Source organism: Amphibalanus amphitrite, unplaced genomic scaffold (genome assembly GCF_019059575.1).
Source record: "Amphibalanus amphitrite isolate SeventyFive unplaced genomic scaffold, NRLGWU_Aamphi_draft 000019F_arrow, whole genome shotgun sequence".
NCBI lineage: Eukaryota > Metazoa > Arthropoda > Thecostraca > Balanomorpha > Balanidae > Amphibalanus > Amphibalanus amphitrite.
In genome coordinates this window covers 1,110,702-1,133,287 of record NW_024881515.1, presented here as the reverse complement: position 1 = coordinate 1,133,287, position 22,586 = coordinate 1,110,702, and the positions used below count along the sequence as shown (strand labels likewise).

Here is a 22,586-nt window from a genome sequence, read left to right as displayed (position 1 = left end):
CTCAACTTTGATGTCATCAAATTGCATAATAAACAATAATCAGCTGACCAGATAATTTTCGGGCATTCCCTGCGCATAAGAGACATATGTAGCTTTCATCCTATAGTGTTTGCTTTTTTGACAATATAGAAATAAAATGACGTCATCAGACCAAAAGTTCCATTGAAGCTGAGAAAAGGGATACGTCATCTTAACGCCTCTTCATTGGGTGTATCTGAATGACGTCATGAAAATACATTTGAGTGTTTATACAATTGTAGAGTAAAACTTTTCTTGCTTCTCAACATTACGGTTTTGTTCGGCGGACGATGGGTGGGCGTTTTGGTTGTCTGCCTTGCGAGCATTTTTCGGATATTATTTATTTCATTTCACATTATTAAGGTCATAACCATTTCTGAAGAAAAGAGGACCTTATCTTTAGATTCCAGTGCCTTGTGTTTTGTTTACTCATTTCAATTTTTACTTCTAAAAATGAAACCAGGATTTTATTCTGTTGAGTTGAATAAAACTAGATGGGAAATTCCCTTACGATACAAGGAACTCACCCCAGTTGGAACGGGTGCCTATGGACAAGTATGGTAAGTTCCTTCTTCTTCAATATTGTCTTAATTAGTGATGTCTCAGTCTGCCTAATGCAAAACTGAAGCATGACAATTTTGAAGAGGTCACGGCACTGGCATAATCCCATTCTGCTTTGTGCTCTGCTCTGCGGATTTACTTAAGTGTGGTGCATGATTTGCAAGGAATGGTTTGGGCCCTCATTGGTACCATGCTGGATGGTTGTGCTGGTGCAGCAGTTAAAAAATAATCAATAGGAAATAGGATCTGAATGGGGTTCGTCAGTGAAATGGCCAAGAAGTGGCCCCAAGACATGTGAATTTAGACAAACCTACAACCTAACCTAACCTAACCTACAAAGTACAAACCTACCAACCTTAAACCTAAAACCTACAAACCTACAACCTAACCTAACCTAAACCCTAAATTTTTTGCTGTTACATATTTGTATCAACAGCGTCACAATTGTCCACTCGGACCTAATATAAACTAATACCGTGAATTCATTGCAGTTTCAGTTTTGTGTTATCACAAGTGTGTATTTATGCATTTTGTAGCAAAAGTTATAGGCATTGTTTGGTGCAGGCTGTGGCTGTAATGGTTTTTCAGTCTGGTTTGTGCATGCTGGTGTTGATTTATTGCCTGAGCAGCTTGTGTGTCTGGCTGACTCTGTTGCCATGTTGTGGAGTATGGATACCTAATCTGTCGGTTTTTAAGGACAATAATAATAATAATGATAATGCTTATTGCATAGGTACTGAAGTTGGTACATATAATACACAAGCAGCACACATAAATTACACATAATTGATCATTCATCACAATACAAAAAAGTGAAACAATAAACAGTATCCAAATTGTTTTCATTTGGATGTGGTTTCCCACCTAAATCAACAAAGTTTGGGATGCTGTGTTAATTGCATCTTTAAACATGTTGATGAGCTGGAACATGGCTGCTGCTTTGTGGATGACATTCATTTAGTACTCATCTATGAGTTGTGTGGTGCTGTCTAATATCAGCAGTGGACATGATACCAATCAACTCATAGGCATCAGTATCCATTTTGGCTCCCTCAGCTCTGATCACCTTAGTTTGTCCCTGACCTAACTTGACCAAATATGATCTGTCCCCCACTTACCAGCTGTCCACCTGCTACCCCTGACCTGGCTGTAACCCCTCCTGCATGTGTCTGACCTCTGTGACCCCTCAGTGACCCGGCCGACCGTGACCTGTGACCCCTCAGTGACCCGTCCGTGACCTCTGTGCCGCAGCGGTGCGCTGGACACCCTCACCAACACCAAGGTGGCCATCAAGAAGCTGGCGCGTCCGTTCGACACGGTGGTGCACGGCAAGCGGACGTACCGTGAGCTGCGGCTGCTGCGACACATGAAACACGACAATGTACGTCTGGCACAGCGCCAGGGATAAGAGGGACGCCGAGGGAGGGTCGTGGGGTCGAGTTGGTGTGGAGTAGAGGGTCTGAGACCCGATATTGTATGGGGGATTTGGGCAGCTGGTACAGACAGAGTGTGTGGTCTGTCGACTCCGCCGTCATCTTGCGCGACGTAGTTGCTGTCTGCTTCACATCCCGTCGAATGGCTCATGGTGTCCTGTAATTGCTGCCATGTATCAATCAGTCATGCACGTCTAGTATTATTTATGGAGCTGCTTTATAGAATATGAACCACCTCCTTACCAATGTCTCGATATGTTTGAACCGAGGTCCGAATTCAGAAGCGACAATGATCGGGACTAATCGAAAAGAAGTTAACTCTGTCTTTATCATGCAGACTGATTTTTCTCATGACTGGAAACTTGAAATTTACGTTTCGCATTTTACTTGTTTCCAGGTCATCGGTCTGCTCGACTGCTTCCATCCAAACACATCATACGAGACATTCAAGGACGTGTAAGTCAACAATTCTGTCCGAGAACGATTACAAAACCGCGCCTTATTTCCATTTTCAGCTGATTTTCTAGCTATGATTTTGGAACATGCGTGCTTGTTCGTAGAAGTTGTGCCTCGCGTGGATTTCGCTCCCGCCAGCACTCAGTTCATTTTGTGACCTCACGCGCCGAATTTTGTACCATGTGACCGTCTTCTGCGGCAGGTACTTTGTCACCGACCTGATGGGCGCCGACCTGAACAACATCCTCAAGACGCAGTCGCTCACCGACGAGCACGTGCAGTTCCTGGTGTACCAGATCCTGCGCGGGCTCAAGTACATCCACTCGGCGGGGATCATCCACCGGGTAGGTGTCCGCCACCGATAGGATAGCTGGCAGTGCTGGCAGCTATCCAGTCTGGCACTGGGGTGGTTGGGATAGGTATTAGTTCGGGATATGGTATGTGCCGGTCCGGGATAGGACAGGTGCCGGTCGAGGACAGGATAGCTGTCAGTCCGATATAGGATAGGTGTCAGTCCGAGATAGTTATGTATGTGGGACGTAGGTGTCAGTCCGGAATTGGCTGACTGCCGGCCCTGCATCCGGTATAGTTCGGGTCAGATATCAGACTTTGTACACTACACATTAGAGACAATTTCTGAATTGTTTTGTCGGTAGGTGGCGATACCACTTTTACCATATGAAGACACTAATATGATATTGTTGAATCTTTGGATTCAGGTGATAGCACCGTAACGGTGTGACTACACTGTTACGATGTTGTTCAGTCAGACTGTGGCGATATCATTCACTGGGTATTTTCGGCAGGTGTCGGCCGAGAGACACGTCCTTCTTAGTTCTTACATAGGTGTTTGAAAACGGCTGAACGGTTATCACATGGATGATAAACAGGGGCGTACAATTGGAAGTTACGGTTTTAACCCGTGCCCTGGTGGGATCTGTTTATAACGCGACCTGGTGTGTGTGGGGGGGGGGGGTTATTTTTGCCCCCCCCCCCGTATCTCCGAAAATACTGGGCGGATCCGCAAAATTCAAACGGCGTTCGAAAGCCCTGTTAAATTTGTTGAGGGGAATCCATTTGCATTGACCTCGGGGTCACCGATGACGTCACAGGTCAGGTCAAAGATAAAATGTTTTGCCGTTCACGGGTCTTCTAGGGAATGCGCTATAATATCGAGTAAAACGCATTTTATCGAAAATCAGCGATAGGGCGTCAGTTGCCTAGTACATATTTTGCTATAAGAGGTCACTAATAGTACCAGGTCAGGTCACAGGTCAGGTCACCAAGGGTCAGCACATGAACCCAATTTTACTAGGGCTGTGTGATGCATTTTTATGTCAATTTTTCAACAGTTTCAACAGAACAGTTTTTTTTTTCGCTATAACTCGGCCAAAAAAAGAGGTATCTATCCGAAATTTGGTATGTGAATAGAAGTCGGTAAGGGCTATCACATATATTCCGTTTTTTTTTCGAAAATCGATTTTTGGATTTTTAGGCAGATTTTTTTGGGTTAAAATTCAAAAAATTAAAATTCCGAGATAGCAGTTTTGTAGCCCTAGTAATTCTACACCTTTTATCTCTTAGATATTTTTATGTATCTTCAAAGCTTTAGGCCTGACAGCTCATCCCGCGAAACCTTTTTTTTGTCGAAAACGGCAGAACACGACGTCACTCTGACGTCATTTGGAAAAAATTGTCACAATGTGTACAATTGATGCCCGGGAGGGATACTGAAAGTTTGGTGACGATCGGCGCAGCGGTTCTGGAGATATATCGAAAAGTCTGGAGGGGGGCAAAAAATACCCCCTCCCAGCAGGGCGCGGGTTAACTAAGGCTTGTGCTTACATAAAAATGAACATTTTTTCACGTTCTTAGATGTCGTGTAACTAGTAAATAACGCATTACATTTATGAATGCTCAATTTACTTCAGTGATACACTAACACATTGGCTTAGGAAATCTAGCATTCTATGGATTTGGGAATCCAGTGCGTCACACATCGTTCTGAGAAGTTCCCGTATAGATGTTACGAGATAACTGAAATAGTGACGCAGATATGGTAACACGTACAATCTCTTTATACAGATTCTACGTGCTCAGCCATTCGGTTATGGTGAGGAGATACGGCGTTTGAGCGATAAGGTGTTGCACGGTCACAGACACGGTTAAACGCTGCCTGGCCACTCTTATCTAAGATCTAGGACCCGTTTATGGAGCCACGGCGTACCGGATTCCTCGCATAATCAGCGGTCGCGTGGGAAACTCCGGCGGATAGGCACCTAATCCCGCATTTACTGACCGCAACATAGAACAGGGTATACGTGAACAGGGGGATCAAATACATTTAGAGCAGGGCATACCTGCTCTGCGGGATATGTAAACTTTGGCCTGGGGCCGGACCGTACTCTGAGCGGGAACTTTATATTCACTCTGACCATCCGATACCGCCGGCATGCCGCTGTTAACTGGGGCCTCACATCATTAACATCCTCCCCACCGCGTGTGTTCAGGACCTGAAACCGAGTAACCTGGCAGTAAACGAGGACTGCGAGCTCAAGATCCTGGACTTTGGCCTGGCGCGGCCCACCGAGCACGAGATGACCGGCTACGTGGCGACGCGCTGGTACCGCGCGCCCGAGATTATGCTCAACTGGATGCACTACAACCAGACCGGTCAGTCAGGCCGCCGTCAGCGGGTAGACGGCAGGAGCCTGGGCGGGGGCGTACTGGGGAGGGGGACTGGCTGAGCGCAGTAAAGCGCGCTTTACTAGTCTGTCCACAATTCAACTTCCGCGTATACACCATGTGTTTGTGTCTTGTTTTATTTTATTGCATTTAGAGAACTAAGAATTATTTGGTGGTTTGCGGATTGCTGCAGTCCATGTCATTCGCGTAGGTATTACCTATCGTTATGCGGCTTACGTCAAGTCGCATGAAAAAGATTTTAGAATGGTTCTGTCAGGCCTGTTTTATCATATGCTAGTTCTCGTGTTGCTTGTAGTGCATTGTTTCACCATTACGTAACATCTATGGTTTATGGTCACCAACCGCCGAACTCTGCCTCACGGGGAGCCCTCACCGTGTGTGGCCGTGCTCTGTGTTTTCAGTGGACATCTGGTCGGTGGGCTGTATCATGGCCGAGCTGCTCACCAGGAAGACCCTGTTCCCGGGCACGGACCGTATCCTTTGAGCGCGCGCTGCCGGTTGGCCGGCAGGCGGGTCAGGGGCAGGGCGGAGGGTCAGGGCTGGTGTGTGTGTCCGTGTGACGGGGTGTGCCAGTGTGACCCGGCAGGTGGCGCTGTCGGCTGTCCCGGCATGTCGTGATCCGGTGGGCGGTGTTGGACGCTCCTCTGGCGCTCCTCTGTGTCGGACCTCCCCCCCCCCCCTCCTCCGGCACGGGTAGTCTAGTGGATACGCCCTCCCCCCCCCCCCCCCCCCGAGTCGGACCGGTGCTCCCCGTCATGCATGGCCTCTGTTAGCTGGCATGGTACATGGCTCACTTAGGAGAGCACGGGTGGAGAGCGTGTCTCCGGTACCTGTACACTGTACATTGAGTTGCACTTGAATATGGCTGCCTTGAATATTTGATGTAGAATTGGTGATAAATTGTTTGATACTATAAATATTTAAGGTTTACGGTAAAGTATTAGCAACATAAGAAGGCATTAAATTGGAATTAGTATGAAAATTGATCGGCGGATGGGCAAGAGAGGACAAATTTGAGTTTCGCCATGGTTGCAGATGATTCTTGAAGTAAGACAAATCATTAGACAAATGGTATAATATTCGTAAACCAGCTTCTTTGTGTGGCAGCCAATAATTTTTAGTAAACACGTATGGCAAATTCCATTTACGTACATATTCATTTTGTTTGTTTCATGACGGACAGCATCCTAACAGAAAGCTGATTTTCGGACATAAGTCGACAAAGAAACTGCTTTTGGACGGTTGGGCCAAATCATCTCGTAATGTGGATAAATAAGTCACCGTTTCTCCGGGACCACTTCTTTGTATTTGTAAAGCATTTTCCATTCTGGTGGTTTTATGGCACCGCTAACAATGCCACTCGTGAATATCCTTAATTGAGCACAGATATCCACCAACTAAACATAATCATCGAGCTCCAGGGCTCACCTAGCGACGATTTCCTGAAGAAAATCTCCAGCGAGTCTGTAAGTAGCGCGGCGCACGCTAGTGGGGCACGGAGCACCGCACGAGCACGGGCAGAGAGGCACGGAATGGTGTGGTTTGGTGTGTACTGTGTGACTACACGACGCCGGGCAGTGTGGGGAATGGTGTGCAGCCTGTTACCATGTGTATGTGTGTGTGTGTGGGGGGGGGGGGGAGACTGTTAGATGTGAGGACACGGGTGGTTTTCGTATGCTGTGTGTGCTGTGTGGTCTGAAGCTGCTGGGGTCTGTCCCGGTGGTATACCGGCCGTGTGCTGGCGGTAGTGCTGCTAGTATGTGTAGTGGTAGTAAGTAGTGTGTGCACCGGTAGTGCCTGACGCGCGAGCCTCCCCTCTCGTCAGTGGAGTGTGACCGTGGAGCACGACGCCGTCCCACTGAGTGTGTCGGTGGGGCCGCGGGGGCGGTCCGAGCCGCTCGTACATGACTAACCCTAATACCGGGGCAGTGGGGGACTACCAGTCACAGCCGAGTGGCACATGACTAACCACGCAGCTGCTAATTAATACTAGCGACCTTAACGCCGTCCAACAGATATCGATCAGCTCACCAGAATCCTTTTCTTTTGCGGAACTCCGGAAGAGTCTACGCTGGAAAAGATTACCAGTGACGAGGTAGGACTAACCGTGCTATGCACAGTGCGCAGCTGTCGGGCTGATGTAGCATTCCCCCCGGTTTGTGTAGCAAATGTCCTCCCGTTTATGTAGCAAGCGGCCCCAGGACGCCCGCCAGCCGCCGCCCAACAGCAGCCGCCTGTGAATAGTTGCCGAGCTGCTAACTTTTCGAGCCTGGTCGCCTTGGTTGCATTGCATGAATTGGCAATGGCTGAGGTGAACTCGTGATGTGAACATGCAATGTGTGCTTCACTCGGGGTGGTTGGTCATTTGCAACTTTTACTATCCCAAAATGCTGTTGTGCCTTACATTTGACCGCTTGAGCACGATTTAGTTATGGCCATTTTTTATTCAAAGTTGCGTTCATGCCACATGTAAATCGGCTGAAACATGGCTCCGACTCAACGTTATCAATATGTTGTGGACAATTGATTCTGCACGTCACAGGGTTACTTGTCTGTTGTGTACTCAGTTTGAAGGATAAAAACTAATTTATACATTTCATGCGAATGTTTGTTGTCCAGTTCCCTTTCACGCATACGCATCACTATTGGCTGGGAGAAGTGGGATAACTGCTTCAGTGGGCTGAGTTTGCGGCTGTGTCTACTGTCTGCAACGTATAGGTGGGCTGTATAGACGCAAAATAACCACTAACCGCCATAGTTACACTGCCCGAAACAAACAGTAGACAGACAAATAACTGACCTTATTGGCGTTGTGTTAGACCAATCGAACCCAAGCTGTAGTTTTGATAGAGGAACGTCGACAAAGTTTTCCATTTCTTAGTGTGCAGCGTGCACCTTATTGATGTGTTGAAAATTAAGACTTCGGAGATCAGAAAAACTCCAAATGATTTTAATTGTCACCTTTCAACCCACCAATGGTATATATTGTCGCAAACAATATTGAACAAGGTTATGTGCCTCACTGAACCCGTCTGAAAGTTTTTGTTTGCCTCAATTGTACTCAAGTCACGATGAATGTTTGTCACGACTTCGTGTGCGATTTTTTTCCTTGATGTGACTTCTCTATCCTTTTGATTTCGCCAGCGCTGTACCTGTGCCCTTCAGTCGAATGTGTTCGTTGTCTGAGTTTCCGTGCCCACGTGCCTCAGAGCGCCGAGTGTATCGAGCCGTTCCTCCTGATCTGACCGCACGCCTCGCTCCCAGGCTCGCGCCTACATCCGCTCCCTGCCGCCGATGAAGGCAAAGGACTTCAAGCAGTTCTTCCGTGGGGCGAACCCCCTGGGTGAGTTGCACTGTCGCTTGCATGATTCAGTTCATACGGTGATCGCTCGTTGGTTTGTCGGTCTTCTTTCTGTGAATAATCGTGCTGCGAACGTCCTTTTCCCATGTCCCGGTAGCATGCGGTCTTTGGTCTTTTACGTCTTGCGGAATCATTAATTATATGGTATTTTTAGTCACAATGCTCACCAAGGCTGCCTTCACTCAGTCTTTACTCAGCTGTACTCCGTTTTTTTTTTCCGTTGGCGCATTCCGCTCCGTCTGTTGTAGCTTTGCGCTCCTCTGGCTCATTCCTCTGCTCCGCCGCTAGCAGTAATCCGCCAGCACGACCTCCTTTGTAGTGCGACCGAGAACTCGGTGCTAACCCCCCATTGTGACCAGCAGCGTATTTAGAAAATCGCGAAGGGGGGGGGCCAAGGGTTTGGAGGGCGCCACCTCACCCAAGGAGGGCGCCATACGGTCGCGAGATAAAAAATCGCTCAGTGGGGGTTGGGGGGTTGGGAGGCGTTTTTTACCATGCCACCAGTTTTTTTTTTGCGTAACCTCGTATAGGTCGTGCTGCATTGATTTTGCATCGTGTGTATTCCTTATACTCCAGGTCACAAAAGGTCAAGTGTTCTTGAAATGCTGCGCCGAAGGCGCGCGAAATTTTTGAAAACAACCTTTTCCTCCGCTTTTTAGGCACGCCTTTTATACGATCACTGTTCAAAGCTCCTCTCGCTCTTTTACCAAATTTGAAGGTGTAAAAAATACCTAAGGTTTGGTCGGGCCGCTGCCACACAAACTGTACAGAAAGCTTGGCTCATGGGTGTCGATGTATAAAAGTTTATTGGCGGTGGCATATCTACGCACCAGATCACCGTATCGGATTGATACCGGAGCGCGAGATGCGTAAACATCATCCAAATTACCTCAGACCAGCCTTCATAGCCTTCTCACAGATGCATACAGTGTACCCACATAACCAGTTTCAATCACCGAAACTTCAGATGCCTGCTGTTGCGCCCGAACCTGTTGACAATACTTAATCGTAATCCATATAGATGCCATGATGCACGTAAAGTAGGATCAATCCGTTAAGACCAAAGACGTGTTTTATGCATCGTAGAGCGTAGATAGTTTTGGTAGGTATAGATACTTCATTCATTGTGCTGAATGCACGTTCATTTGTGGCAGTTTTCACAGGCAAGACATCAACTATGTGCAATAGAACGACTAAGTTGAAAAACATGCCAAAGGAGTAAATAAATGATAGGAGGGCAGCGATCAACGGATGTTGCCAATAGGTAGAAGGGCTGCGATCCACAGGAGGGCACTAATAGGTAGAAGAGCCCCGATCAACATCCCGAGTTTCGACAGTAGGGCACCGATAGGTAGGAAGTTGGCGAGCAGCAGGAGGGCGCCAATGGATAGAAGGGCAGCGATCAACAGGAGGGCACCAATAGGCAGGAGGGCGCCGATCAACAATCAACAGGAGGGCGCCACCAGGTAAGAGGGTGGCGAGGAACAGGAGAGCACCAATAGGAGGGTGGCGATCAACAAGAGGTCGCCAATAGGTGGGAGGGCGGTCATCAACTGGAAGTCGCCAATGAGCGGAAGGGTGACGATTAAAATGGGGGTGGCAATGGTGAGGAGGGCGCCTTTGCTCAAGAGGATGACACGAACAGGAGGGCGTCTGTGCGGAGGGCGCTGGTCAACAGGAAGGTGCCAGTGGATAGGAGGGCGGTGATCAACAGGAGGGTGCCAGTGGTTAGGAGGGCGGCGATCTACACGAGGGCGCCAATAGGAGAAGGGCCCCGATTAACATTCAACAGGAAGGACTAGGGAACCAATAGGTAGGAGGGCGGCACTGAACAAGAGGGTGCCAAAAGGGAGAAAGGCGGCCTTCAAAATTTCACATGAGGGCTCAATAGGTAGGAGAGCGCCAATAATTATGAGGACACCGATCAGCAGAAGGGCGGCAATGTGTAGCAGGGTGGCGACCTACAGGAGGGCGCCTTCGGGTGAGAGGGCGCTTATTTACAGGACAGCGGCTTACATAGGCGACCACCGTTACGCTTAGAGAGCTACAGCCTACAAATGTGGTTGGAGGGCGCCCGAGGGAGCCCTCCAACCGTATTTGGAGGGCGTATTTGGAATGGGCGTCCTCCGAGGGCGCCCTCCATCCGTATTTTCCCTGTAAACACATTCGCGATTGGAGGGCGCCCTCCAGTCGCGATTGTTTTTCGATTCGATTATATCACAATTGCATTTGCGATTGGAGGGCGCCTTCGGCGCCCTCCAATCGCAAAGGGCGCCTTCGGCGCCCAAGGGGGGGGGGGGGGGCCATGGCCCAGTGGCCCCCCCCTGCCTACGCCCCTGATTGTGACCACCGTCGCCTCCTGCCCTCAGCGATCGACCTGTTGGAGAAGATGCTGCAGCTGGACGCCGACCTGCGGCCGACGGCCGAGGAGGCGCTGGCACACCCGTACCTGTCTCAGTACTCGGACCCCACCGACGAGCCCACGTCGCCGCTCTTCGATGAGGGCTTCGAGATGGTGCAGCTGCCCACCGAGCACTGGCGCCGTGAGTAGAACAAGCAGGCAGGGGCAGAGTCTGCAAATGTTAGGGCCACAGGCAGTTTCTGGTTGGGGAGCCAGTTTTGGTGTTTTATATTTTTTATACTTTTTGTGTGAGATATGCTCATCTGGTCTCTATACTGTGTTGATTTTTGCTGATGTGCGGTCATTCGGCCTCAATGGTACCGCAAAAGACAGGCCGCTTGTTGATACACCATATTGTGTCTGTGCGTCAAAGGATTTCAAATGCCACGGCAAAAGCTGCTCAGAAACATTGATCGTTACACATGCTCTGTGCCGCGGCTATTTTACATGTCCTTTTGTCTCTGACTGACTGTCGTACTCCTCCCCCGTCGTCTTTGAAGAACTGGTGTATGATGAGATTGAGGACTGGGGGAAGAAGCAACAGGCGGCCAAGTGAGCCGCGGCCGGGCCGGCTGATGGCGTCTGAGGAGGCCGCTGCCGCCAGGGGAGGGCCGCCAGCCCGCCGGCTGCCGTGAGGGGACTGTCAGCTCACCGACTGCCGTCACGCTGCGCGCCGTTCGGCGGCGGACAGTAATTGAGCGGCCGACTGTGTCCGGCTCTCCGGAGCCCAGCCGCTGCCGCCACGTGCCATTGGTGCTCATGTAGCCGACTGCCGGCCGGTTTTCTGTGAGCGGCGTTGCCCGCCGCGCCGCGATACCGAGATGTGGAGAGTGCCGGAGAGTCCCCGCGGCGCCGGCCACCGCGCGCCGCCCGGAGACAGTGATAGCGGTAAGGTGGGGAGTGTGGCTCCCAGCGCGTGCTGAGACCGGTGCTCCGACTGTGAGAGACGTGCCTGCTAGTGTGTGTGTTCGGGGCGCGTCTGTGCCCGGCGCCGATAGTCTGCCGATAACTGGACGGTGACGCCGGTTCTCGACAGGCTAGTTCGGACTGCTCGCGGGCCGTGCAGGTGGCGTTACCGTCTCTGCGAAAGGGCGTAGATGATGATGTGCCCGTCTGCTCCGCCGCCCCCGACTACCCAACCCCGCCAGTTACCGATAACCAGCCCCTGGTGCCAATCAACGAGGCACGCGCGTTATTGCCACCTAATCCTTCCGCCACGGATCCTACCGCCTCGATATTTTCGGCTTTTACTTTACTGTTGCCGATTTTCTTCCTGACCTTGCTTTGTAAACTGGCAGAATGCGGCCTTTGCCCGACTTTAGAATGCCCCTTTTGGGAATCTGCTTATTGCATATATCAATTGTTGGTTGAATTGTTGATTTATTTGTATATATTTACTAATAATTATTTTTGAACGACTGTAATTTGGGCGGCTTTGCCCTGCTGCAATGCGTGTTTTTCAGCACCCGAAATTGTAGCCTGCCTTTGGACAGCAGTGAATATCACTGGCACGTGAGTCGGTGCGTCACTCGTGATGAAATAAATACGCACATTTGTAACTTAGGTCTCTCGCTGGAGTGTGGTAAACACATGGGCAGCCGAGCAGACCTACAGAAGAAAGTCGATGGGCAAAGAAGTCTAGGTCTAAGGTCCGAACAGAAGTAACGATTAGATACTAGGCTAATCGAAACTGGCGAGGCAACTGTTCAGTCGCGACTTGCATATGGTTCAGGCCTGGAGAGAGAACGCCGTGTCCATCTCCGAAATTCCTTGGACTGCCGCAGCGCTAGAAACGGTTATGTTCTCACCTCCGCGCTAATTCATTCTCACAGACGTCCGCATTAAACACACTGTGTATTATATTGGTGAAATGATCGGACTTGCCGGCTGGTTATGCGAGACGCGAAACGGAGGACACCAGGCAGCTTTGACACGTGAGTGGGGCGCGATGCTCCACTGAGCCGTCGCTGCCGGACGCCTATATGGGCTTGATCTTGAAGTGGAGGCCGATGAGCGAGAAGACCAGACACTTGAGATCCTGGACCAGGTAGTAGAAGCACCGGAGCCCGTCCGTGTCCCTGGAACACGGCCGGGTGTCACGGCTCGGAGCGGCGGCTACGGCACGACACGGCTGTATCGCCCCATGATTCGAAAAATCACACTTTGGCAGAATGGCCACATACTGTCTCTTTAGTCATCAATTATGCCAATACACACGAAAATATTTTTGCTTGTGCATCAGTTTCGCGTTTATAACATCGAGGAACGATTGCCAAAACAGCTGACCGATGAAACAATTCACACGCGCAACATGATACTGTAACAGACTGTAACACACCCATGACTCACTTTGAGTTATTGACATCGACCAGTGAGCCGATTTTGGAGGTGGTGAAGGAGATGTGTTCGTCACCGATGACGATCTCCAGCTCCTGGCGTCCCACCCTGTCAGGCTGCGGCCACAGCGCGTCGTCCTCCTGATGAATATACGGGGACGTCGTCAAATACAGTCGGGGACGTCGGCCAGTAACAATAGGTTAAAATCATGGGACATAATCTCACAAAATCACCTGGGGGTGTTTCAGCCAGACAGGCAGGTTACAGATCATAGGTTAGGTTACAGATCATAGGATACATATCATAGTTATCTATGATATGTATCATAGTTACTATAGTTCGTTTTTCTTAAGTTTGCCCCTCACTGTAAACGTCTATTTGAACACAGCACGAGAATTGCTAGCTGAATTACTGAGAAAACTGGTTAGCGCACATTGTATTGTAGATATGAATAATATTTTCAAAAATAAGTTTTGAACACAGACGATTTAACGTTATGTTAAGCGCCGTGCAATTTATTTATTAGTTCACACATAATTCCTGAGAAGTCGTCTATCCCTGTGGGGCTGTAGGTATTGGCAAATACGATTTACGAGTCTGTGAAATAGTAAATAAATTTGATGAAATTGATCGTCGGTGAAATCTTGTCAAATCAGTGTGCGCCAACCAGTTTTCTCAGTAATTCAGCTAGCAATTCTCGTGCAATGTTCACAAAGACGTTTACAGTGAGGGGCAAACTTAAGAAAAACGAACTATATAGATCTATAACTATAGATAGTTACTATAACTATTATAGTTACTATAGATATATAACTATAGATCATAGTTACAGATCATAGGTTACAGATCATAGGATCATAGGTTGAAGTTACAGATCATAGGTCTTATGAATGGGCGCAAAATGACCCCAGCAGTCGGGGTGCCCTAAAGCTCCAATAAACAACAACAACAACATAGGTCTTATGCATTGCCAAACTTGGTAAATAGTGTGTGAAGTACAAAGGTTTACTGAAATGACACAGCTCTAAGCTCACATACAAAATGAACCAGGCATGTCTCCCAATGCTTTTAAACTTACAAAACACAAACCTAGGTACTCACTCAAAGGTTTACAAGTTGGAAACCTAGTCCTTTATCTAAGATAAATTCAACCATGATGGTGCAGAAATAATTTTGAGCAACTGAAAGTAGTATCAGTAGTATCAGTAAGTATCTACTTACTTAAATATTCAATAGAACATAAAAGCGATAAGAAATAACTAATGTGTTCATGAGAAATGAACAATACACACCTGCATGATTTCTGAATCAGCAATGATCCTCTTCAGCTCTTCCATGACACATTTGTGAACATATGCCTCCTTTCGAATCATGGTGTCATTCTTGTAGTTTGAGTTGTTTGCATAGCGCAGCTTACCTGAGAGCAAGATGCAGCATTAAACTCAGATTACAGGTAGTTAAAAAACAAACTTATGACTCAGAAACATTTCAATTTAGTTCTTGCATTCCTATCATGATAGGGATTAAACTCCATGCATGTGAACTGAACATGGGTAAATGTTCATATTTAATTTAAAAGCCAGATGAAGATGTGTACTGCAAGGGTATCGGTTACATCATCATGATCACACCTCACTCAGTGAAAGTACGAAATAACCTGATATGGTATAAACAGCTTTTGTCTCTGGGGTAATCAGAAACTGTTACCAGGCTTAAGGTTGAAATAGGAAAAGGTACATCATAAAATAAAACCAGGTTGAGGTTGCAGACTCATAGGAAAACACGATGAACCAGACATTAAAAATGGGAATAATTACCGTCAGGGCGAAATTCGAACTCCAGAAATTCATGTCCAAATTTTCCTTTATGGCCAACGTAATACCGGAGATAAAAGTCTTTATTGCTCATTTTGCAAAATGCTTATAACTGCTCAAGGAAAGAGCTCATAAATATAAAAGAATTCACAATAGAACGGACAACGCAGGCGTGCGTGAGAATTAAACAACTTTTCCAACTGGTGGTAAGCGGTGGTGCTGCCTCTAGTGGCTATATTTTTTGTTATGATCTTTCTTGATATTTTGCAATAAAAATACATTGCGAAATTAAGTAAATTATATCTTTTTATTTTTCAAAAATTTAAAAAAATAAACACTTTTTTTGCATAAAAACAGTTTTGAAAAATAACAATTTTCTTTTGTATTAGGAACCGAACAACCGCTAGTCTCGCGCAGCTATTTTCCGCAATGCTGTAAAATAAGACAATTCCTACCGGTCTTACGAATATGACGCACTTTGCTTTTTGTTGTTTATATGCAGTGTTTTTATATACCTTGGCCTTATGGTGATAATTGCTGTGGGTTTGATGGCGGTTGCGGGTGCTGGTGTGTCGTTCACGTTTAGAGCTCCGTAGCTTTTCACCTTTTATGTGATGAACTTGGAAAAGTGACAGGATTGCAGAATAATGCCTTGAGTTATCGCAAAGGGAATCTCAATATAGCTCACACGAAATAATTTGCTGAAAAATGTTCAGTGTGTTAAAAGATATAATAAATGAGAAATAACGAGAAGAAATGAAACAACAACTAAAAGGAAGGACATATTTGTTCTAGGAGTTTTTATCTATCTATAATTCTGCTATTGAATGACCAAATTAGAAACCAGGCTGCTCTCTTTTTTCAGGTTCAAAGAGCATTGAAAATGGACAGCCGGTACCTGCTCGTGCTGGGCCTGGGCCTGCTGCTGCGGTGGGCGGTGTCCCTTCACCCCCACTCTGGTCAGCGGAAGCCTCCCATGTTTGGCGACTACGAGGCGCAGCGGCACTGGATGGAGGTGACCCACAACCTGCCGCTGGCTGACTGGTACCGCAACACCACCGACAACGACCTGCTCTACTGGGGCCTCGACTACCCGCCACTGACGGCCTACCACAGCTACCTGTGCGGCGCCGTGGCGGCCAGGGTCGACCCCAGCTTTGTGGCGCTGCATGCGTCGCGCGGGCTGGAGACGCCCGAGCACCGGCTGTTCATGCGCGCCACGGTGCTGGTGGCCGACCTGCTGGTGTTTCTGCCGGCGGCGCTGTGGTTCGCGGTGGCGCTGCGCCGCAGCCGCGCCGTCACGCTCACCGTACTGGCCGTGCTGGTGCTGTACCCGGGCCTGCTGCTCATCGACCACGGCCACTTCCAGTACAACGGCGTCTCGCTGGGCCTGATGGTGGCCGCCGCCGCCGCGCTGCTCGGCCGCCGAGACGCCACCGGCGCGGCGCTCTTCTCGCTGGCGCTTAACTACAAGCAGATGGAGCTGTACCACGCGCTGCCGTTCTTCTGCTACCTGCTGGGCACGTGCCTGCGCCAGCGGACCTGGGCCGCCTCGGTCGGGAAGCTGGCCAAGATCGGCGCGGCCACGGTGCTGACGTTCGGACTGGTGTGGCTGCCGTTCCTGGTGGACGCGCAGCGGGCTGTGGAGGTGGGCGCGCGCCTGTTCCCCTTCAACCGGGGCCTCTTTGAGGACAAGGTGGCCAACTTCTGGTGCAGCCTGTCGGTGGTGTACAAGGTGAAGCAGCTGCACAGCGTGGCCGCTATCGCCAGCATGTGCCTGTCGACGACGGCGCTGTTCCTGCTGCCGACCAACCTGCTGCTTCTGGCAGACCCGACGCCGCACAACCTGCTGCTCTCGCTGCTCAACTCGGCGCTCACCTTTTTCCTGTTCTCGTTCCAAGTGCACGAGAAGAGCATCCTGCTGGCGGCGCTGCCGGCCGCCATGCTGTTCCCCGACTATCCGCTCTCGTCGCTCTGGTTCCTACTGGCCTCCACACTCAGCATGCTGCCGCTGCTGCTGAAGGACGACCTCCTGCTGGCCACCGTCGCCACCACCGTCTTCTTCACGGTGGCCGTCAACATGGCCACGGGGGTGCTGGACGCCGGCCGGCGCGCGGCGGCGCCCAAGCAGCGCTCGCGGCTGACGACGACCAGCGGCGGCCCGCCGGCGGACCCGTGCTCGCGCTGGGCCGTGCCGGCGCTCTACCTCTCGCTGACCGGGTACGCGGTGCTGGCGCTGACCTCTGTGACGGTTAGTCCGCCGGAGCGCTACCCCGATCTCTGGCCGGTGCTCGTCTCACTCTACTCATTTGCACACTTTGCCGGGTTTTTCCTGTACTATCATCTCATTCAGTTCCAGTTTTTCGATGAGAAGTTTAAAGTTTGCTAATGCATGGGGGCTGTGTTTGTTACATGATCATTTTCTAATGCAGTGGGGTTGTGGGTTTGTTAATGATCAGGGAAAAGACCGGGGTACTGTAAGGGTTGCTCGCACTTGGGACCTCGGCTTGACACTGGTTTTGCCACGAGACATTTTTTTGGCATCGATGTGGCTAAGGGGTTACGCCGTAACGGACAGGGTTGGCCAGTGACAGCGCAAGTCATAAGGTGACACCCCACCGAACCGTTAAACTAACCACCGAGGTGGTTGAGGTGGACAGTGGACACAAGTCATAACATCACGTTCGAGTGGCAGTCACTTCATATTGTGCCTTACGATGACTGAGCTGAGCTGGTGATAAACTCGTGTCTTGACTGCTCAGAACACGAACCAACGTCTGAGTGATTTTTTTCTGTACCGGTTTCTACTAGGAAATCCCTCTCCGTGACTATAGTTTAACGTGGTGCAGTACAATTACTGACATTGTTTGGGAATAGGACAACGGCGAAGGCCTAACGCTTACACGGGATCGGGCACGGGTGTGTTGTGGTGCACAATGCTGTGATGTTTTGTGGGTTTCCATTAAACATATTTTTGAAGAACAGACTCGTTTCGTTGGATGGCAGTCTACCGGGCGATAACACCTTTCCCGTTCTTTACCCGTTCTTACAAACAAACAACTTTCGTGACTTTGCAATGCGAGCTTGGCAATGTCTGGTGCAATGTTCATCACCATCTGCAAGCACGAGTCTTCAATCATGTATTGCGAAACGAGGAAGTCGTTGGTCACGCTGAATTTAAGAGGGAGCCCCAGCCGAGTTTGTGCGGCTCGTATACCTCCGCGGGCGGCCTGTCATGTCGCATTCCGGGAAGGTGTGTCGCCAAATACCGGCCTGGGTCGCCGGCCGCTGCCATTATCCGTATTGGTCGTCCGTAGTCTGTGACTCCCCGTACCCAGGCCGAGGCCGGCCGGCGACGGTCGCGCCATGAGTCTTCCCCTCCCCGGGACACCACAGGACCGCCCACTGCGAAACAATGCCCTTCCCCGGGGATGGCACAGATCAATGAGCGTATTGTTTCTATATAATGCGGCGTTATAGAGCCGGCATAAATGTCGGCATAAAAAGCGACATGCTGGGGACAAGCTCGTCGCGCGTCGGACTTGTCGCCCCCACGGGACGGCGAACGTCGGATTGGTGCGGAAATTGCGCTCGAATCTGCGCTCGTGTGGCAGGGAAGTGAGGAGCATTGTCGGGGGAAGGCAGCGGCAAGCCGCAGTGTGCTCTTGAACCGGTCAGAGATTACCATAAATACGTTTTGCGCATTCCTTTGCATGCTCTTTGTTCAGCCTGACACTCAAGTTCGCCCTTTTGAATGCATAAACAGTAAACAACCATATGGTGCTCTTATAAACAAGCCCAAACACACATGTACACGCATGGATACGCGGGGTCGTCCACACTGCGCACTCGTATGCTCTTATCTAACTACAAACTGTTCTCCAGTTCGCCCGGCCAGACCCCTCTGCGCTGCTCTGAGTCTGACATACGTCTTTATTCCGTAAACACCCGCGTACCCTGCGGATGTGCGCGGCTCACCCCAGTCGCCAGTCCAGTCTGTTGTGGTAGGGCCCACGGACGGTTCAGGGTCCGCCCGATCCGCTGAGTGACGGGACGGAGGACTGCCCGGAGTCTGTGGCTGGAGAAGGCTCCCGGAGTGAACTATTGTCCGTGTCATCTGCTAGGGGTGTGTGAGATCCGCAGCACCATCAGTGCTGAGTGCTAGCTGGCGGGAGTGGCTGGAGATCTCATCAGGGGCTTCTGATAATCGCAATCTCGGAAATCATGGAGTCGATCCCCACTCTGGACATGGAATCAGAAGGTGAGTGACAGATGACGGCATAATTTGTAATATTTTCAACTGTCCAACATCCAACTGTTTCGCATTATTGTCAACTGTGCAAATGATTATGTAATAGGCATCGGTATAGATAAAGTGAATTCATATTATCGATGGTATCGGCCATCTAATGTACCCACAAAATTACTGAAAACACGTTCATCTCAGTGTCCACGGTACTAGCGCGGGGACGAACGTAACTCCTTAAAGGGATTGAATCTAGCTATGTCATTTTTCAGGCGTGCCTTTCTAGTGTTACGTTTGTTCTAACTTCTATGTCACACTTGTCTCATCTCGCAGACCTGCGGGAGCTGAGTGACGACGCCCGTCGTCTGGCGCTGGGTGAGCGGATTCTGGCGGCCCTGCGCGGCATCGGGTTCGTGTACCTGCTGAACCACGACCTGCCAGAGTCGCTGCGCAGCTCCGTGTTCCAGACCGGCCTGCGGTTCTTCGACCTGCCGCTGGAGACCAAGCTCAAGTACCACCGGTTCGTGCGGGCCGGCGCTAACGGCTACATGCCGCCCGCCGAGGAGGATCTGTCGCGTTCCGAGACCGCTGACGGCGCCGTCCACGAGCTCAAGGAGTCCTGGGACATGAGGACGCCGGACGGCGGCTTGCCGACCGCCGACGCGCCGCAGTTCGGCGCTGACGTCAGCGCGCTGATGCCAGCGCTGTCTGCACTCAGTCTGCGCGTGCTGGGTGCGCTGGAGGTGGCTCTGAGCCGGCCGGGTCTGTTCAGTACTGCCCACCGGCGACAGCTGGGGGCTGCCAACGGGTCCACGCTGCGCGCCGTGCACTACCCTCCGGTGCCGGGGGCGGTGCCGGTCGGCGCCGTGCGCTGCGCCACCCACTCGGACTGGGGCAGCGTCACGCTGCTACTACAGGACCAGTGCGGCGGCCTGGAGGTGCTGAGCCGCGCTGGCCGCTGGGTGCCGGCGCCGCCCGTGCCCGGCGCCGTGCTGCTCAATGTCGGCGACCTGATGGAGATCTGGACCGGCGGAGAGGTGGTGGCCACCAAACACCGGGTGCTGGTGCCGCCGGAGGAGCGCGCGCGCCGCTGCCGCCGCCTCTCCGTGGTGTTCTTCAGCCACCCGGACGACGAGGTGACCGTGGCGCCGCCCGACGACAGCCAGACGTACCAACCGGTCAACGCTGGCCAGTACCTGGCCGACAAATACAACGCCACCAACCCCAGTGCACCAAAACAGGGCTAGTGCATTACCGTGCGACGTCTCGGCTGTTTTGACCATTGTATCGTAATTATGTATTCGAAGGTATGCTACTTACTTAGTCCCACTCCCAGGATACATCGTCATAAGATTCGTATCGAATGCTAGGTCGATGCATAATTCGGTAAAGTACACCGCATATCGTGTATCACACTGCTGGCCCAATTCTGATAGCGCTCTACGTGGGTCAGTGATCTATGTAGACGTCAACATCGGGCCCTAATGATGACTGGGTCAATACGTCTTTGTCTTGCACAGGGCAGTGCTAATTTTGTTTCTGTCACCAGTGCCCTTTCATATAAGTGGATCAATCGGGTGGGGCAAGGCACCAGAGGTGCGGGTTCGGTGCATTCAATGTAGATAGGTATCAATTAACAAAGGGCGAAGCTCTGAAGTAGATTAAATATGTAGCTTGTTTTTCTTTTCGAGTTTTTTTTTCACGATTTCAAGCACTGAGCGAAATAAAAAGTTATATGGCTTGCACAATCTTAACGGCGAAATAATGAGCGTAGTAAATGTCATGACTGCCTCTAACTTAACGTATTCGGTCGGTACGATAAGTAATGATAAGCGTTCTAAAACAAATACGGATTTTAAAAAAATCCCGAGTTGAACTGAATTGTATACGGGTCGATCGGGATCCGATCGACAAAAAGAAATGGACGCGTGTATATCACACCACGGTGAGATTTACATAATGCATCGCACTGTAGTGTAAACCTCACCCGGGTGTGATTTACACAATACACTACTCCTGTGTATATCACACCACGCGGAGTGTGATTTACACAGTGGGCCGGCAATGCGTAAATCACACCGGGGTGTGATATACACAATGTGCTCCTAGTGTGTAAATCACACCCGGGTGTCAGACCACGCAGCAGCTGGGTGTGATTTACACAGTAGGCCCGGCAAATGCGTAAATCACACCGTGGTGTGATACACACAATGTGCTCCTAGTGTGTAAATCACACCTGGGTGTCAAACCACGCAGCACCTGGGTGTGATTTACACAGTAGGCCTAGCCAATGTGTAAATCTCACCAGGGTGTGATATACACTGTGTGCTCGGTAGTGGGTAAATCACACCTGGGTGTCAAACCACGCAGCACCTGGGTGAGATTTACACAATAGGCACGGTAACAAGACACTTAACCAAACCTTAGACCTGACCTGACCTGACCTGACCTGACCTAACCTAACCTAACCTAACCTAACCTAACCTAACCTAACCTAACCTAACCTAACCTAACCTAACCTAACCTGACCTACTGATTTTTGCCTACCCGTGGATGAGGAAGAAGGTACTCGCATGAAGAGATTGCAAGCAATGGTAAGTCAAATATTTTTAGGTTAAGTGGTTGTGCATCAGGCTTCAGGCCTTCGGCCTGAAGCCAGATACACAACCACTTAACCTAAAAATATTTGACTTACCATTGCCTGTAATCTCTCCTAAGGCATTGCCTTCGGCACTGCACCGCTTCGCCACGAGCATTCAGACGTCGCTTTCCATATTGTATTGGTGCTTTTAAACTTGTCGGTCGGCAGCGAACCCACCGCTACCAAGGAAAAGCGAAAATGCGGGAAAAAGCGCCCGCACCGACGGGACTCGAACCCGCAACATTCGTAACATGGTGCAAGCACCTTCACCACTAGGCCAGGCGGTCAGGTGATTTCGAGAGAGAGGACGCCCGGAATCCCGCCGGAATATTCGTAGTGCTTAGTCTGATCTGACCAATGGGCGAGCAGAGTCACTGCTCTGACCAATGGACGTTCAGCGTTGCTATGACGTCACATCGTGGTGAGATATACACACAGCTGCCCTCTCTGTGTATTCCTCACCCGGGTGTGATTTACACTACGTAGTAGATTTTGTGTATATCACACCGGGGTGGGTGTGATTTACACAAATGGCCGGTATTGTGTAAATCTCACCGTGGTGTGATATACACGGTCCCAAAAGAAATCCGGATTTAATGGTCAATCGCTTCT

General features: G+C 50.1%; 4 protein-coding genes across 8 annotated transcripts; 3 read left to right on the top strand and 1 right to left on the bottom strand.

The window, feature by feature from the left end:
* The first annotated feature begins 277 nt into the window (after positions 1-277).
* On the top strand, positions 278-12,495 carry LOC122389505 (mitogen-activated protein kinase p38b-like). 2 transcript variants are annotated; one of them, XM_043381628.1, is made up of 10 exons: positions 278-578; positions 1,831-1,960; positions 2,410-2,468; positions 2,671-2,812; positions 4,979-5,141; positions 5,576-5,647; positions 6,561-6,640; positions 8,439-8,517; positions 10,905-11,078; positions 11,437-12,495. In XM_043381628.1, exons 1-10 carry the CDS (start codon positions 472-474, stop codon positions 11,490-11,492), a joined length of 1,062 nt encoding a protein of 353 aa, XP_043237563.1. In that variant the 5' UTR covers positions 278-471; the 3' UTR covers positions 11,493-12,495. The 2 variants fall into 2 exon arrangements, with proteins under 2 accessions (XP_043237563.1, XP_043237555.1); XM_043381620.1 differs by lacking the exon at positions 6,561-6,640 and adding an exon at positions 7,190-7,269 and having other exon boundaries at positions 282-578.
* Positions 12,496-12,776: 281 nt separating this feature from the next.
* Positions 12,777-15,284, bottom strand: LOC122389519 (protein mago nashi homolog). Its single transcript, XM_043381641.1, has 4 exons — positions 15,091-15,284; positions 14,566-14,690; positions 13,286-13,413; positions 12,777-13,014 (listed from the first exon to the last, which is right to left on the bottom strand). The coding sequence occupies exons 1-4, from the start codon at positions 15,179-15,181 to the stop codon at positions 12,915-12,917; spliced, it is 444 nt and encodes a 147-aa protein (XP_043237576.1). The 5' UTR covers positions 15,182-15,284; the 3' UTR covers positions 12,777-12,914.
* Positions 15,285-15,573: 289 nt separating this feature from the next.
* On the top strand, positions 15,574-18,071 carry LOC122389473 (dolichyl pyrophosphate Man9GlcNAc2 alpha-1,3-glucosyltransferase-like). Of its 4 annotated transcripts, none has more exons than XM_043381597.1 (2): positions 15,574-15,614; positions 15,953-18,071. In XM_043381597.1, exons 1-2 carry the CDS (start codon positions 15,612-15,614, stop codon positions 17,474-17,476), a joined length of 1,527 nt encoding a protein of 508 aa, XP_043237532.1. In that variant the 5' UTR covers positions 15,574-15,611; the 3' UTR covers positions 17,477-18,071. The 4 variants fall into 4 exon arrangements, with proteins under 4 accessions (XP_043237532.1, XP_043237516.1, XP_043237542.1 ...); XM_043381581.1 differs by having other exon boundaries at positions 15,581-15,626; XM_043381607.1 differs by having other exon boundaries at positions 15,591-15,648.
* Positions 18,072-19,011: 940 nt separating this feature from the next.
* On the top strand, positions 19,012-20,900 carry LOC122389496 (proline hydroxylase buaE-like). The gene is made up of 2 exons (XM_043381612.1): positions 19,012-19,348; positions 19,667-20,900. Exons 1-2 carry the CDS (start codon positions 19,312-19,314, stop codon positions 20,578-20,580), a joined length of 951 nt encoding a protein of 316 aa, XP_043237547.1. The 5' UTR covers positions 19,012-19,311; the 3' UTR covers positions 20,581-20,900.
* Positions 20,901-22,586: the final 1,686 nt, after the last annotated feature.

What these genes read in the sequence shown, in the direction of transcription:
- LOC122389496 (XM_043381612.1), top strand. Translation starts at nt 19,312, where the DNA reads ATGGAGTCGATCCCCACTCTGGACATGGAATCAGAAG. An exon ending in TCTGGACATGGAATCAGAAG is followed by an intron (nt 19,349 to 19,666) that starts GTGAGTGACAGA and finishes CTCATCTCGCAG; the next exon opens with ACCTGCGGGAGCTGAGTGAC.
- LOC122389505 (XM_043381628.1), top strand. Translation starts at nt 472, where the DNA reads ATGAAACCAGGATTTTATTCTGTTGAGTTGAATAAAACTAGATGGGAA. An exon ending in GGTGCCTATGGACAAGTATG is followed by an intron (nt 579 to 1,830) that starts GTAAGTTCCTTC and finishes TCTGTGCCGCAG; the next exon opens with CGGTGCGCTGGACACCCTCA. An exon ending in GACACATGAAACACGACAAT is followed by an intron (nt 1,961 to 2,409) that starts GTACGTCTGGCA and finishes ACTTGTTTCCAG; the next exon opens with GTCATCGGTCTGCTCGACTG.
- LOC122389519 (XM_043381641.1), bottom strand. Translation starts at nt 15,181, where the DNA reads ATGAGCAATAAAGACTTTTATCTCCGGTATTACGTTGGCCATAAAGGA. An exon ending in GTTCGAATTTCGCCCTGACG is followed by an intron (nt 14,691 to 15,090) that starts GTAATTATTCCC and finishes TCTTGCTCTCAG; the next exon opens with GTAAGCTGCGCTATGCAAAC. An exon ending in GTCGATGTCAATAACTCAAA is followed by an intron (nt 13,015 to 13,285) that starts GTGAGTCATGGG and finishes GCCGTGTTCCAG; the next exon opens with GGACACGGACGGGCTCCGGT.